Source organism: Engraulis encrasicolus, chromosome 21, assembly GCF_034702125.1.
Source record: "Engraulis encrasicolus isolate BLACKSEA-1 chromosome 21, IST_EnEncr_1.0, whole genome shotgun sequence".
In the NCBI taxonomy this organism is placed as follows: domain Eukaryota; kingdom Metazoa; phylum Chordata; class Actinopteri; order Clupeiformes; family Engraulidae; genus Engraulis; species Engraulis encrasicolus.
In genome coordinates this window covers 17,373,624-17,389,989 of record NC_085877.1, presented here as the reverse complement: position 1 = coordinate 17,389,989, position 16,366 = coordinate 17,373,624, and the positions used below count along the sequence as shown (strand labels likewise).

General features: G+C 43.5%; 1 protein-coding gene across 1 annotated transcript; it reads right to left on the bottom strand.

Annotated features, from left to right (window-relative positions):
- Positions 1-7,153: 7,153 nt before the first annotated feature.
- Positions 7,154-8,079, bottom strand: zgc:153044 (uncharacterized protein LOC751678 homolog). Its single transcript, XM_063186284.1, has one exon. It carries the CDS (start codon positions 7,860-7,862, stop codon positions 7,308-7,310), a length of 555 nt encoding a protein of 184 aa, XP_063042354.1. The 5' UTR covers positions 7,863-8,079; the 3' UTR covers positions 7,154-7,307.
- Positions 8,080-16,366: the final 8,287 nt, after the last annotated feature.

Below are 16,366 nucleotides of genomic sequence, written 5' to 3'. Positions count from 1 at the left end.
TGTCCACATTACGCACGCATGCATAACCTCGCCAAATGCGCACAGGACAGGTCACTGCCTAGCGCACATTACTGCAACTACAACATGTATTGCTAATTCAAGAAAGTTAACATGACAGAGCACGAGCAGTCTCGGGTGTGTACCTTGCATTATGCATTTCCAAAGTGGAGGTGAAAGGGTTCATGCATATATCATAATAGCTTAATAATTATTTATTATACGGAAACATTTTGCAGTAACACTCGTAAAATGGGCCCGGCTCTGGTTTTAAGCAGGTTCCTCTTTACTTGCATAAAAAGTAGCAGGGGTAGAGAAAAGAAAAATGTATAACAACAAAATAAGGCAAAACACAATTGAAAGAAGAATAAGGAATGTAGGGAAGAGAGAGCTGCCACTTTCCCAAGGTCCTATTGCAGAAGGAGGTAAATTGGCAAATAAACAGTAAAAAATATAAAAAGGTTGACGCAGTGCAGGGCATAGGTCTCTGCACAATGTAATTGGGTTCCCTGTCATTCATCAGATTCCAGAGCCCAAAGATGCATCTACAGCCATAACATTGCAGACTGTGCCAAACAGGGGGGAGGGGGGGGGGTGGTATTTGCACCTGAGCCCAGGGCCCTCCAGTATTGTGTTTTGTCCTCCGGCCCTGTGTGCAATTGTTCTGTCACTTGTGCCACTGTGAAGACACACACACACACACACACACACACACACACACACACACACACACACACACACACACACACACACACACACACACACACACAGGCATTCTCACACCCCCTGGCATCACACACCCCCACACACACGTGCAGAGTTCAGACATGGGCTGAGTGTGGGAAATGGCATAGGTTAATGAGGTAGGAAGAGGCGATTGTGGTTCATTGAGCTCTTTCAGATAATGGGCCTTTGACGTCACAGATACAATGAATGGTATTTCATAAGCACTGTGTGTTCCACACTGCACATTATGTCATGTAAACATAAAATGGTAAAAAAAAAACATTTTTTTTTTAAAAAGTTTGAATTGTGCTTTTGGGTCTCATGAAGAAACAAGAAATGTTTCATTCTCATTAATTCAATCCCTGTTTTACAGAGGCATATCTTTTTGTTTACTTGCTCAATGCTATTCTGCTTTTCAAAGCCACGGGAAATGCATGTTCAGTAAAGACACTCCAACTGGTCTAATATGGTGATAGAGAAAACAAAACTCTCTCCCGTCTTCGCACTCATGAGTTATCAGCAGTGGCAAGATAAGAGCAGAGCAAGCCCGATACACTTTAGGACACTGGTTAACATTTTCACAGCTATGGCTAAGCCCCCCACATTTGGGCTTGCATGCCCAGGGTCACTCGGGTTCGAATCTGGCCTGAGTCATTCCCCAACCCTACCCCATCTCTCTCTCCACACTCACATCCTGTCAATCTTCACTGTCCTGTCTGCAATAAAGACAAAAAGCCCATAAAAAACGAACATTGTCACAGCTATGGGAAGCAGAGTCATGGGAGATTCTGAATCAAAAAGCAATCAGGAAGCACGTGCATCACACTGTGTGCTTAACATTTCCAATGAAGAAAATGAAGAAAAATAAATTAATAGAGAAGTACTCAACAGTATTCTTATTCTCCTTTTATTTGCCATGCCACAGATGTTTCTGGCTGAAACCCTACCCCAGTGTAAGATGGTGATTTGACCTTTGACCCCAATAGGTTTGCTTTATATGAACTATGTTACCCCAAACTGTGTGCGTTGACTTACCTCACAGATTAGTGGTGTCAACAATGATCGATTCGGCGATGCAATCCAATGCGGGGCATGGACGACCCAATTCAATGCGACAAGTTCCAGAATCGATCCGGCAATTTTTTAAAGTTTCAATTACTTCCGTTGATATTTCGGGAGCAAATAAATGTTAAATTAAATAAAAGTACTTCAAAGCATTGCGAGACTGATACAGACTGATCCACACTGATCCAGAAAACAGGCAATAAATTGTTGCTCAGTATCTGACTACTTGTATTGCCTCATCAAGACTGATGAAACATTTGCTTTGCTTTCAGTAGAAATGTAATGCATTGCAATGCATTGTAGAATTGAATCGGATCTGATCAAATCGAATAGAATGGAATGGAATGGAATCGCTACCTCCCGAATCGTGATCGAATCGGATCGTGAGGGCAGTGCCAATCCACACCACTACCATGTATTCAGAGTAAGACTGAGCAGTCCAGTTAATTGCCCTCTTGAAGAAAATGTCTCTTCAAACTACAGCAATGCAGCAAAATTATTTTTTTCATGCAGTTTCAATCTGTCTTAATGCCTGTATGTAGGTAGTTGTTTATATAGATATGTTTGTATAGGTAGATATGATTGAACATATGTCTAATTTTGTCTGGCATTGTGCATTACATGTGTCGACTGCTAGACACCTGAATTTCCCTCGGGACCCATAAAAGTAATCGCTATATGTAGAGGAGTGTTTTTTTGTAACGTTGTGGAGGAGTACTTTTTTGTACTTTTCTCCATCATATTTTAAGCCTGTATGCAATCTCCTTTAGTTATCCAACACTAAAGACACGAGACGTACGTAGTTTCCGCAGACGGACAGGCGTACTTTCCAATGGTATTCCACCATGTGGTCAGGGAATGCCTGAAGCACAATCACATCTTACCACATAACCGAGAGAACGAGGAAGTGATCAAAGTGAAAGGAAGACACATCCCTCTTCGCATACATATACTCTATGTGCACATGGAGCCATGCTGTGTGCACATATCTTGTTGAAGAGGAAATAGAAGTGAAATAATACTCACAGTTTAAGTCCAATGATCTAAATGTAGGCCTATATTTGCTATATCTGTCTATCGTTGTGTCGTATCTATCTGATCTGTTTGTAAATTCCACATGCCACACACATTCTGTGCGTGCTCAATTACGTAATAACAGCCTTCGGTAGAGTAAAGTCCATTGAAGGAGGGCCATGATGGCTCTGACTCTGTATAGATGATTAGGGGGGGGGGGGGGGGGGGCACCACAATGTCACTCTGTGTCGTTACAGCCAAACACGAGTGTCACACACACACACTCTTGGCACCGATGGCGTAGGCAGTGAGGGTGTAGCTGACCAGCCACATCACACACGCACACACACACACACACACACACACACACACACACACACACACACACACACACACACACACACACACACACACACACACACACACACACACACACACACACACACACACACACACACCCTTGGCACTCATGGTGTATAGGCAATGAGGCCATCACTGACCAGCCAGCAACACAGGCATGTGCAGCGGCCTCACAAAAGGGACCTGTGCTGTGTCTAGATGGGCTGCAGCATCAAGATGAAATAACAATACCAATACCAATTCCAGTTTCCCCCCTCTTTTCTCTCCTTTCCCCCCTCGCCCCCTCTCTAAATAATATTTTCTGCATGCAGGCGGTGGATGTTTGATCTGACTAATATATGCCTATCTATATATACCGTATGAGAAGCTTTGTTGCAAAAGAACATATCAATTTTGGAACATTTTGGGAAATTGACATTTTTGTATTGGGCTTTGCATTGCATTGCCATGATTTTTTTTACAATGGTTTAAAAAGGTATGTGATCAAATTACTTGAATGCAAGACTTCAGACATAGATGAAAGGACGTAATTTCCAATTATAAAATGCAAAAGTCAACAAATGGCATTGATCATTTTGCAACGAAACTTCATATGCAAGTGTGTGCTTTTTGTGTAATCTGTCGTGCCATGTATTTTAGCCTATAATTTGTGACACCTTTATATCTTTCAGGAACTATTAAGTTACTCTCCTATACTGTTCTCTACTCAATAGGCCTCCCATATAGTCCCACTGTTAGGTTTCCTCATTTCAAGCGGGCAGCCTGGGTTCTCCCCTAACCCCTTGTATTGGCTTGGTGGCTCAGGTGGATGGGTAGCTCATATCGTCGCAAGGCCAGCATTCTCTCTAGATGAGGTGCAAAAAATGAAATATTGGTAAGCAAATGTTTCTAATTTCAAGTAATCTCATCACTCTTAATTTAGGTAAAGGGGGGGAGCTTTTTGCCTTTATTTATGTGATAGGACAGTGAAGATATGGACAGGAAGTAAGTGGGAGAGAGAGGGGAAGGGTCGACAAAGGACCCGGGTCGGAATTGAGCCCGGGTTGCCGGCGTAGTGGCCTCGTGCCCTACCATTAGGCCATGGTAGGGCCATAACTAGAACTTTTGAGTAAGAACTTAGAACTAGAACTTTGTCAATTTAGGCTTTTTTTCTTGATTCAGTTTTCTTTACATGTTTCAACATTGCTTGTAAAACTCAAAAAATATCACCAAGATAAAGTTGTCTAGCTGGGCTACCAATAGCTACACTATGCCGCTACTGTAGTGCAGGGCTATTCAATTAGAATTTCATATGGGCCACATTTCGAAACAAAGAACTTAAGTCGGGCCACACATTTTGAGCCATCAATAACATAGTAATGACACTTCAAAATCAGTAGTCTACAAACATTTTTTAAACAACTTCTCTAACCTCAAACCTAACCACATTGAACAAGACAAGCAGAATATACACAAGAAAATCATGTGTTGTTTGGCAGTATCAAAACTGAAATGCATACTGCTACAATTGAATAGTCCTGCTGTAGTGTATTCGAATGCCTTGGTGGGTCATCTCGATCCATCTTGGTAGCTCATCTCGATACCTGAGCGGACATAAAGAGACAATGGAAATCTACAAACAGCCGCATTGTTTGTTTGCTGTCCAAGCTAGCGTGGCATTACATAACAAACGCACACACACAACTTCTCTTAGCTGGCTTCTGCTATTCTGTGCGTATTTCACGGCCCTGTGACTGCACCGAAGTGTGTGTGTACTATGTAACGGAGATCCAAATTTGCCCCCCCCCTCCTAGGCCCGGGAGGACAACGGACCCATTTGTGCCCCTGTGTCAGTTAACCTGTGTGTGTGTGTGTTTGTATCTGACCAGACAGTGTGTGTGTGTGTGTGTGTGTGTGTGTGTGTGTGTGTGTGTGTGTGTGTGTGTGTGTGTGTGTGTGTATGTGCATGCATGTGTATCTGACCAGACACAGTGTGTGTGTGTGTGTGTGTGTGTGTGTGTGTGTGTGTGTGTGTGTGTGTGTGTGTGTGTGTGTGTGTGTGTGTGTGTGTGTGTGTGTGTGTGTGTGTGTGTGTGTGTGTGTGTGTGTGTGTGTGTGCACGTGCATCATTAGTCTCATTCCCATGTCCTGACGTGACTGAGCTGCCAAGATATGCAATCAGCTGGTCATCCATGTGTAGTTGGCAGTGGCCGCTGTCATCAGATTGTGGGTTATGTCGGAACGTGACATCTCATGCTTTTAAAACTTGAAAAATTGCCCAAAGCACAAAGGCTGCGATTAAATGTGGCTGTTTTTTTGTGTAAGTCAGAGGCATGCTCAATTAACCCATTCGCTGTGCTTCACCAAACTACAAGAGATACACGAGAGCATGGTTTCCTCAAGCAACCACCTGAGGATAGTGAAAATCTGAACAATTTCTGAACAAATGAGCCAATCGGGATCGAAGGGTGGGACGGATTTCAATAGATAGGTGGCGTTATGGCTCTTCTTCCATCGGTCGTTCTCAGCTACGTCATGGGTCAAGTTCAAAGTGAGTGACTGAAGTGACACGCCTGTTTATCCAATCACATGCAAGATTTTTTGATAAGGAGGATGGAGGTTAGTCAGGTTAGTGCTCAATCCCTTCAGAGAAAAACTATAATGCAAAAACGTTTGGCTTGTTGCTCTTTGGTCCAAATGGCAGGTTGTGGGATGGTTTCCCATTTTAAAAATGTGACATTTTAACACATTCCCAATTCAGCTGACAAATAATTGTCAGAGCACATTCATAGCCGTCACAATCCTCTGTGTGCAAAAGGTTAAGACATGACCAATAATAAGACATCAGTGATTTCAAAGGACATGAAAAGTGAAGTTCGGAGACACAGGCCCTCTGTTCTTCTTCTCCTGAATTCTATACAGACACACCATCAGGGAGTTCATGTGAATAGGGACAATAGCAAATGAAAGTCTTACCTGAGTGAAACTGATTCTGAAAGGTAAGCTTGCTCACCATATGAAAGCTTTGCAGAAGTTAAATGATGACACCCCACCTACGATACAAATTCAGATTGCATTCATGTGCTCTTTTGTCCCACTTCCGCTTTCTTTTTAAGTATTTTTGCAGGCTTTTCGGCCATTCAACTTGCAGATTCTTTATGATTTTCTTTACGACTTGATTTTCCGAGTTTCGCCATGGGCCTAATTGTGGCCTGTTTGCTTGTGGCTAGTCACATGACAGTACATAATGTGTATTGTGTGTGTGTGTGTGTGTGTGTGTGTGTGTGTGTGTGTGTGTGTGTGAGAGAGAGAGAGAGAGAGGAGAGAGAGGGAGAGAGAGAGAGAGAGAGAGAGAGAGAGAGAGAGAGGGAGAGAGAGAGAGAGAGAGAGAGAGAGAGAGAGAGAGAGAGAGAGAGAGAGTGTCTGTACGTCTATGGAGTGAGGTGGGAAGTTGGCATGTGTGTTGGCCTGCAAAAGGCATCTAATGCCATAACATCTCATTGCTCTCCTAGTTACTTTCCTTTAAACCACTACTCTCATATTAGCTAAGAATAGGACAGACTTCTTAGTAGACTGCATGATGATGAACTGAAACCATTGAAGTTTTTACACTTGAAAGGAAAGGTCAGCAAACCTGGGAATGAAAGTGAAGATGTCACTATGATGATGGCGATCCAATGACATCTGTCTAAACCACAGCCGGATGAACTGCCTACACCTGTGACCACAATGCTATAACAATGGGGGAAGGTTTCCAAATGGTGTGGTCACTTCAGTTCTAAAAAAATGAAACAAATAGCCATAGTTCTAGTACCACTGAATATGAAATTGGTTAACCTTTCATTCGAAACTTGAACTTGAAAGAGGCATTTAGGCCACCCCCTTCGACCAATATCTGGTTTAGTCAACGGAGAGGATAGCCATAGGCCTATGTGGAAACAGGACAGTGACACAAGCAGGTCTAACAACTGTTTATTATGATGATGAAGATAATTAACAAAAACTATTATTATTAAAGCATATGCAAAATGTAATTTTATTAATAAGAATCAACTAAATAAAAACGTAGGCCTAGGCCTAAGTGCACATATTTCTTTGGACCCATAGGCCTACACTTAAAAACAAACTGTGCTGAAAAAGTAAGAGTCTGTTTTGTTTCCTCAGGGCTAGAGCATATCTTTGACCTCTTGCTCGTACAGGTCAGGCACCTCTCCGACAGATGACTTTATCATGGTCACGGTGTTGATTCCGCGAAGCCTGCGCTCGTAGTCGATTAGCTGCTCCCAGAAACCGCTGTTGGGTCTGATTAGTGGCCTGCAAGCCTTAACCAGTCGGTGCGCCTCGAACAGTGACATGTCTCTATACTTCATCAAGTATGCCAAACACAATGTTGACGACCGACTCACGCCCGCGTTGCAATGAACCAATGTCCGTCCGCTTTGCTCCGCTACGCAGTGAATTTTGTCAGCCACTGCGTCGAAATGGTCAATCAGTGGGGTGGCGGGGGAGTCCACGACCGCTACATGAACGTGTTCAACTTCTGAGCGCGCCACCGTGCTGTGCTTGTTGTGCTCAGTGGCGTGGATAATGCAGGTGATGCTGTGGCGCTTCACAGCCGCACTGTCACTCGCTGCCCTGGCATTCCCAAGGTAAAGATTCTCGGTGATCTGAGCCAGACCCGAGAGAGACTTCTGTTTCGGCCTCACTGGTGGTATTGCCATGCCGTGAATTGCAAAGACTGACTAATGAATGTCCAGCACTCCCTCATCTAGAAATAATAAGCCAGTAGTTCTAGTTGCAGTCAGTCTCAACGCAGACTGAACAACACTTTAAACGCACCATGCACCTCTCCATTCGTGGGAAACGTAAAAAAAATCCACAATGTGTTCGAACTTGGTGCTCTGTTGTTACTGCAGGCTACCAGTGTTGTGTTTTGTTTCCTCATTTGTTACGGCAGCCTCAAATAGACAAACTTAAAACGACCGCGTAAAATTATATTCTGTAAATCCATCGCTGCCACCTGCTGGCGATACTAAGGGAGTACAGTGGTTGCATGAGAGTGAGGTAGGCTACATGTGACTATTGCAATTCACAGCCTCTATGAAAAAATAATTAAAGCATCACATTTTATTTGGCATAGAGATGGAGAGGTTAAAAATAAACTGCACAAGTTGGTCAGCATGCAAATAAATTGAAAAGACACAATGTCTGACACAAGAAGCTTCTTACGCTGAGATAATCAGAGCAGATGGTGGAAGTTCCACATGCCCCCTGCCCTCCAGCCGCATGCGTTTCACCATGCCACTTTCTTCAGTGTTCTCCCTGCTCAGTAAACTACATAAATGCCATTTTCATGAAGTGATAATCCCATTGTTGTCATTGCGAGAAAAAAATGCACACAACAAAATTTCACTAATGCACCCAAAAGACCACTAATGCACACAACCAAATTGACTTTGCCTCATCTGATGCAGGGGGTCAGACCATCAGGCGGCCCCTGGGGAGCAGTGTGTGGGGGGGACAGCAACACGCTCAGGGGACCTCTGTCGCGGAGCAGGATGGGGGAGAGCGCTTGAAAGATTTTTGGGGGGGATTTTATGCCTTTATTCAGACAGTGACAGGAAATGAGAAGGAGAGAGAGAGTGATGGGGAGGATTGGGAACATTTACTTTACATTACACTTAGCTGACGGTTTCATCCGAAGTGACTTATGGTTACTTACAGGGTGTTGGTTACAGTCCCTGGAGCAGTGTGGGGTTAGATGTCCTGAGGGCACCTCAGCCATTGAGTATGGTAGGGAATACAAGGGTGGTATTCTGACCTGAAGCCCATCTCCTTAACCACTAGGCCACGGGTTATCCCCACGGCTGACATTAGGTTATTGGGCTTGAACCCCGGTCATTGGATTTATGGTAAGGCACCTTAGCCCACTGAGTCACGGCACCCCTAGGGAGAATGCTGGTTATTTCGGTTTAATTTATTTTCATTTATATATTATTTTATTATGACAAGATGGTGAAAAGTGGGACAGGAGAGAGAGAGAGAGAGAGAGAGAGAGAGAGAGAGGGGGTTGCGATAGGCTAGTGCAGGGGTGTCAAACTCAAATTGACCGAGGGCCAAAATCCAAATCTGGAACGAAGTCGCGGGCCGAACTCAACAATTATTATTGTTTAAATGTACTAAAATAGTGCATGCATGCACTTCATACTCGTATTTAAATTTCACATACATTCTTTTCCATCATATTTGTTAGTTAAAATGTGTCTGCACATCCTGTGACACAGCAAATTTCATGTTCAAGTTGTGTTAAACTATACATTAATGGTGTATGTGGGCCAACTGTAATACACATTTGAAATGGTCTCGCGGGCCAAATAAAATGGCTCCGCGGGCCAAATTTGGCCCCCGGGCCTGAGTTTGACACTCCTGGGCTAGTGCATGGAATGACTCTAATTGCAGATGTCATCACACCATCTATACTACTGTACCTAATGAGCGCACACTGCATTGTCAAGAAAATGCTATCTATATTTTTATCATTTAGGTAAAAATGTAAAGAGTAGTCACACTGAGCACCAGTACAGTGTTGTCTGGTCCTCCACAGGCTGTGTTTATCACTGGCAGGCCACGATGTGTTGTGGATGTGTATGGTAGCTGAAAAGCCAAGTTTATTCTATTTTTTTGCTATTAATTATTGTTAAGAGTTTAAGCATTGGTCAGGTTACACAGTACAGTCTCTAGCTTTATCATTACAACCACTTTGTTTTGTTGTATTCCTATTGCAACATATTGACTAACGTTATCTTGCTGCCACAAAGCAGTGCCCCTGAAGTAGCAGTGCCGCTGAGATAGCCTAGCACACCCTTATACCTACGGTAGCCAACATATCGTTTGTCTTATCTATCTTAAGATTTTTTTTTTGTCACCCAGGGCTGTGCACTGAATTGCTCATTACTGGGACAAATCAAAGCTTTCTGATTCTGAATCTGATGTAGGCTATTGTTGCCTGTTAACAAACATTCATGAATTCATTTTCCATGAATATTTACTGGCACCATCAACTTTCATTTTAAGTAGGCCCCATAGGCTATTCTTATTTGCTTTGAATTTCATATTTGCACAGTACATGATACATTCTGGAGATTGTCACATAATTGTTATAGGCCTACTGTAGTCTTTTCCAAATGTATCATCAGTCTTTTTGCTCATGACAGTCACAACAGCTGTGGGGAATCATATGGTCATGCCTTTGGGAAGTTGATAGACAGTCATGGACACCTTACAAAGTGCACTTTTATCAGGACTGCCAAAAGGCACAGCAGGTGCATACTGTTCATGACGTCTCTGAAGAAGGCCTTGCTTACTGACAAAAAGAAGATATGTTGTAAACACGTTACAAATATGGGGTCGACAAAGCTGTACAAATAGCTCAGAATTTGAAAGTAGCCTGTTCAGTTTGGTAATACCTCATCACTGCTCCACAATACTACTGTATGTAACGGAGGCTAACTAGCACAGAGTTGGCGTGGAACGTTGGTAAACCTCCCTCCGATAGCTTCATACAGTCTCGTGCCGTTGGGCCGAGAGACTAGTCTCTTGGCCCAGCGGTATCGTACTGTGTCTCCCATTGCCGTTGTAGTTGACGAAGTCACACGTTCGATCCCCGAGGGGGGTGAACAGGTGCAAGATGACCTCCGTCACAGTGGTGCCGTGACCCGGATGGGAGTGAGGTTTAAGGGGGAGAGTGTAACGGAGGCTAACTAGCACAGAGTTGGCGTGGAACGTTGGTAAACCTCCCTCCGATAGCTTCATACAGTCTCGTGCCGTTGGGCCGAGAGACTAGTCTCTTGGCCCAGCGGTATCGTACTGTGTCTCCCATTGCCGAACCGTTGTAGTTGACGAGGTCGCACGTTCGATCCCCGAGGGGGGTGAACAGGTACAAGATGACCTCCGTCACATGTAGGCCTTTAATTAATCTGCTGCATCATCGTGTCATGCCTGTATTCTGCTCGTATACTATTGTCCATTTCCCCCCAGTTTTTGTTTGTGTCATTATTGACTCTGTATGCCAGCTGCTTGCCCATTAGAAATATTCGTTAGAAGTAGGCCTACTATAAACGCAAATAAAAGTAGGCCTATGTAGGCCTAAACTAGGCTACATAGATAGACCTACTTTGTGTCAGCTTTAATAAAGAAAAAAAGTTAACAGCTGGAAGAGCACAGTTGGGAGAAGTGTGAGACACACACACACACACACACACACACACACACACACACACACACACACACACACACACACACACACACACACACACACACACACACACACCTCACTGCAGCCAGACGTTTCAGGTGCAGGTGTGTCACGGCACGGGCTCTTGGATGGCATATGTCAAAATCATTCTCAGCTCAGCCAACCCCACCCCTCTCTCTCCAGTCCAGAGGGACGTGGGACTCAACTATTACAGGCGGCGTGCCGTCCTTTCAACCTCTTAACGGCGTGATTTGAGACTGAATAGCCCCAGGCGCACATCATTCATCTTTGCTGGCCGACACAGATGGCTCTCGAGTAAAGAACCCATTCAGTCACTCATTTCCATTGTGTGAGGTGGAACACATGCGCCAGCTGGGCTCCTCGAGCTCGCACGTGCTGCATCTTTCAGACATCTGCGTACTGGGTCGGTAATCCCTTCCTCTTTTGTTGGTGGGGGTTACACCCTTTTGTTTATTCAGAAAACCGCGCGTGTAACCGACGGCCCTTTATTTCAATGTTTTACGTTGTGTGTTCCCACAGAAGTAGGCCTATGCCATTTAGAAACAGTACATTTGTTTTTGGGGGGTGTGTTCAGTTTGACGAACTATATAGTTACTCATTTGCGAGGCAAATGTTTGCATCACCAAGGCATAAGAAGGATGGAACACAAAACATTTCCACCAAATTTGGGACTGGCCTAAATTGGAAACTCATTGACGACAAGCCCAGTTTTATGGTAGCCTATTTGGGTCAAAATATGGGGCATGGATAATCTAACCTATATCTTCCGGACTACAAACACCACTGTGGTTCTGTAAAACGACTCGCAAATGAACCGCCTGGAGAGCATCTTAACCTGCACTTGTTCGGCTACTGCTGATTTTCATGCAGTTGCCTTGGATACCTGTCTCTTAAAAATCCTGCCCTGCCTGAGCCTGACAGCTAGCTCTCTCGATAGCAGATGCTCGACACCACACCAAGAGAGGAGATGCTGAGATAGACTGCGCTGGGAGGAGTTCTCCCAAAGGACTTGAAGCAGAATCATTTTCAACAGCGTGTTCGATTCTCACTCCATACGCATCTCAGCATCCAGAGTCTCACACCTAGCATACATCGCAGCGCCTTTATTGCGAGTACTGCAATGGCAGAAATCGGTGGCGTTTTGGTAAATGCTTCGGATTTTCACTACAGCTCGACGGACCCTGCAGGTAGGTTTTCATACTAAGGCAACGACGCACTTACACATAACGCTGGCATACAGATGTTGCAGCCGGTATCGCCTGTGTGACTGTTTTGTTTGTGGGCTACACATTTAATAGACTACATGGTTATTGTTTGAAGCTTTGCATGCGGATATAATGTGCCGAGTTTAGGAACATATTTTATGAAATCTTGTAGGCCTGAGTAAATAGATATGTTCTGTAGTTTTTAACAAATTAATCAAAAAATATATAACCATAGTGGTTTAGTAAAAGGATGCAAAGCCTGTGGCAATAGTCTACCTACATCCACCCCACATCACAGCCTACGTGCGTGTGAAATGATCTCAGGGTTGGTCTCGACCAAGATGATACTGGCTATAATGATAACATGATGGCGACATAATTGGTTAATGTAGACAATATGTGAAATTCTCAATAACTCCGGGCCCCATACCGCGAGCGCAATTCTGCGCCTTTTACGCATTTAAATTTGTGTACGCGTTAGGGCCAAATAAAACCAAAATGTGTGTGGGAATCATTCCCTACAGCCATGAATATATTTCACAGAGTATGAAAACGGTCTGTTCTTTATATTAATAATAGAGACAATCTGGAAAAAAAATGTAGCAGCGATCAACAATGAATGAGTTCCACAAACAAAACAGATATTACAAAATGAAGCATTGTGGCTAGTTGGCCAGGTAGAATAAAGGGGAGCATGCAGCGGTATTTATTTATTTATTTTATTTTATTTAAGGTGCACGGACACATTGTGTGAAGCGCGCTTGGTGGTCAGTCGCAGTTATTGCCTCTCCAAAGGAAATGCAGATTGGGATTTGATATTCAGTGAATCACGTTTTCATATGTTTGGTCCACACGCACAATTCATAGTAGGTCTACTTAAGACGATTCTACTAGTCCGTAGTACTTGAGACAATTCTTTCTACGTAGCCTAAGTAACCTACTGTCCTTTCTCACAAAATCTGACAATGCCAGATGCTGACAATCCTAAATGTGTTAGAAAATGTAAAATCCCTCGCTGTATTCTGCCTTGTCTAACACGAAGACATGCTCCCTTATGGATTACACACACACAGTATTTCTGCTGGTTATCAAGTAGGCCTAGTTATCATTCTTGCCATTTTGAAAGACAATTTAGGGGTCTATGGCCTACAGTGACTATTTGTTTCAGAGTTCTCACCCATGTTAATACTGTATTATTTTTTGGAAAAAAAGTGTTACACAGAGAAAAAGAGTGTCCCCTCAATAAAAAGGAGATTTTAGGCATCAGCAGGGCTACTTTGAGATATCCACTGGCACTGCATGTCCACACAACATGGGCTCATTCGTGTTATTTTAAAATGCCATCCATTCTTACCTAGTATGAGCGGCTATCATGAAAACAAAAAAGTAAACACTACAGTACATTAGTTCATGTGGTGCGTTAACATTTCACAGGTTGTTGTCCAATCCCAGACCCAATCCTAATGGAGAATGGATGAGGAGAAAGAAGGCAACAGCTGCCAACAGCCATCTGCACTGCGAACCCACCATTACCCAGGTACAAGTACTGTATATCAAACATCTCTTATGTCAGTGCTGCACAATACATTACACAGACACACACACACACATACACACACACACACACACACACACACACACACACATACACACACACACACACACACACACACACAATCACACACACACGCCATGATCATGAGGACGTGTCACTCTGGTGTGGCACACATGCGTTGGGTTCCACTCTCTGCTGCTTTCTACCTCTCTGCTCCGCTACAGGTGGCCATCCTGCGGAGATGGGGACAGGGATGGCGCGATGAGACCAGACCAGACCAGATGAGATGAGACCAGACCAGACCAGACCAGGGACCTCACTTGCGCTCGCCTCACCTGTGTGATCCTGGACCCCTTGGAGGAGCCGTCATCAGCGCATCCTGTGGCTTTCATTGGACCACTATCAGTGAGGTGAATGATTACATACATTACATTACATTACATTACATTACATTGCATTACACTTTGTTGACGCTTTTATCCAGAGAGTTTTACCGTTGTTTACAGGATGTTGGTTGCAGTTCTTTGAGGAATTTGGGGTTATGTGCCTTGCTCATGGACACTTCAGCCGTGGATATATGTGTAGGGAGAGGTATGGGTGGGATTCCAGCCTGAAACCCTTGGATATTAAGACCACCTCGCTAAGCAGTAGGTCATGGCTGCCCAGTGGTGTTGATTCACTTGGCGTGTTGTTGAGCAGTGTTGCCAAGCAAACTAACTATCAAATACTGGTTCTTTTTCTTTACAGTTCATGTTAAAAAAACCAAAATGTCACAACCTTCCAGTCAGAACATTAGGAGTCTTTCTCATTGCTGTTACCTGGCAAGATTGTTCAAATGTTGCTTCATGTATCATGATCGCCTCATATGTGGAACTGTGTTATACTGGTAAAATTGCAAGTATCAGCAGTAAACGATGTGATGTCAATTTCACTTTACACTTCGTGGCTGTATTAGAAGTGACACACTTGTGAATCTGCTTGGGTATGTGTTTGTGTCAAGTTGGTCTACTCTACGGCAAGGCTCTTAAGAAGGAATTATTTTATATTTTAGAGGTGGCAAGTGTTTAAATCAGGAGCGAGAGATTAGTTTGAGCCTGGCGAATTTTCAAAATGCACAATATTTCAAAGCCTATCAACTGTATGGGGGAAAAAAATAATCTAGCCTGAAGCCCAGCACCACCTCTTAATCAGATTAGCATAATCTGCTTCCATGGCTGGGCAAGTGCACGGAGTGCCTTTTGTCAGCCCTGGCAGGGGAAAAAAAAGAAGCTCTTGCTAGTCCTAATAGAAGAAAATGCCAGGGGGAGCAGACTGGCAAACCTTCATTTTTGAGCTGAAAATGCTACTCTCTGTAAAATTGCCACTGCTCAGCGGGCACTGCGTGGTTGCACGACCTAATAGTGAGGCAGGTGGTCCTACGATCAATTTTGAATCCTACCCTTACCTCTCCCTACGCCTCCATCTATGACTGAAGTGCCCTTGAGCAAGACACCTAATGCCACATTGTTCCAGAGAGTGTAACCAATACCCTGTAAAATATCTGTAAGCTGCTTTGTATAAAATCGTCAACCAAGTGTAATGTAATGTTTTACCATACCCTCCTACTCATTTGATTAAATTCATAAAGAGGGAAAGGAACACATTGAGAACCATTTAGTGGAAGGAGTGGTGAATTTCATCCCATTCACATCCTATTTTATTCAATCGGTAACATTTGATCATGATGACATTAAAAATAAATACTGGCAGAGGCTGGTGTGTGTTTTCATGGTTAGAGAGCTGGTCATGGATTTGGTTCCCGGTTTAATGGTTAGATATCTGGTCTTGGATAGTTGTATAATTTGCTTTAAACCATAATCAGCTTTTAACATTAATCTGTGAAGTACTGTTGCAGTGATTTTGTATTTTATATACCTATCTATATCACAGAAAATGGAGGTGTCCCTTCTCTTTTGGAGTGTCACTGAGAAATTCCTCAAGGATTGTCCTTTGTGAAGACTCTATGTAACCCATTGCACTGCAGATGGAATGAAGAAAACAACTGAGAGAAGATCTTGTTTTTTATTTTTTTTTATTGCCACGGCCTTGTGGTGACAAATTGATTTTACATATTTGTGAGAGTGAGACCTAGTGCTGACATGTAGCTTCACACACACACACTCACACACAAACTACCACCACACATATATG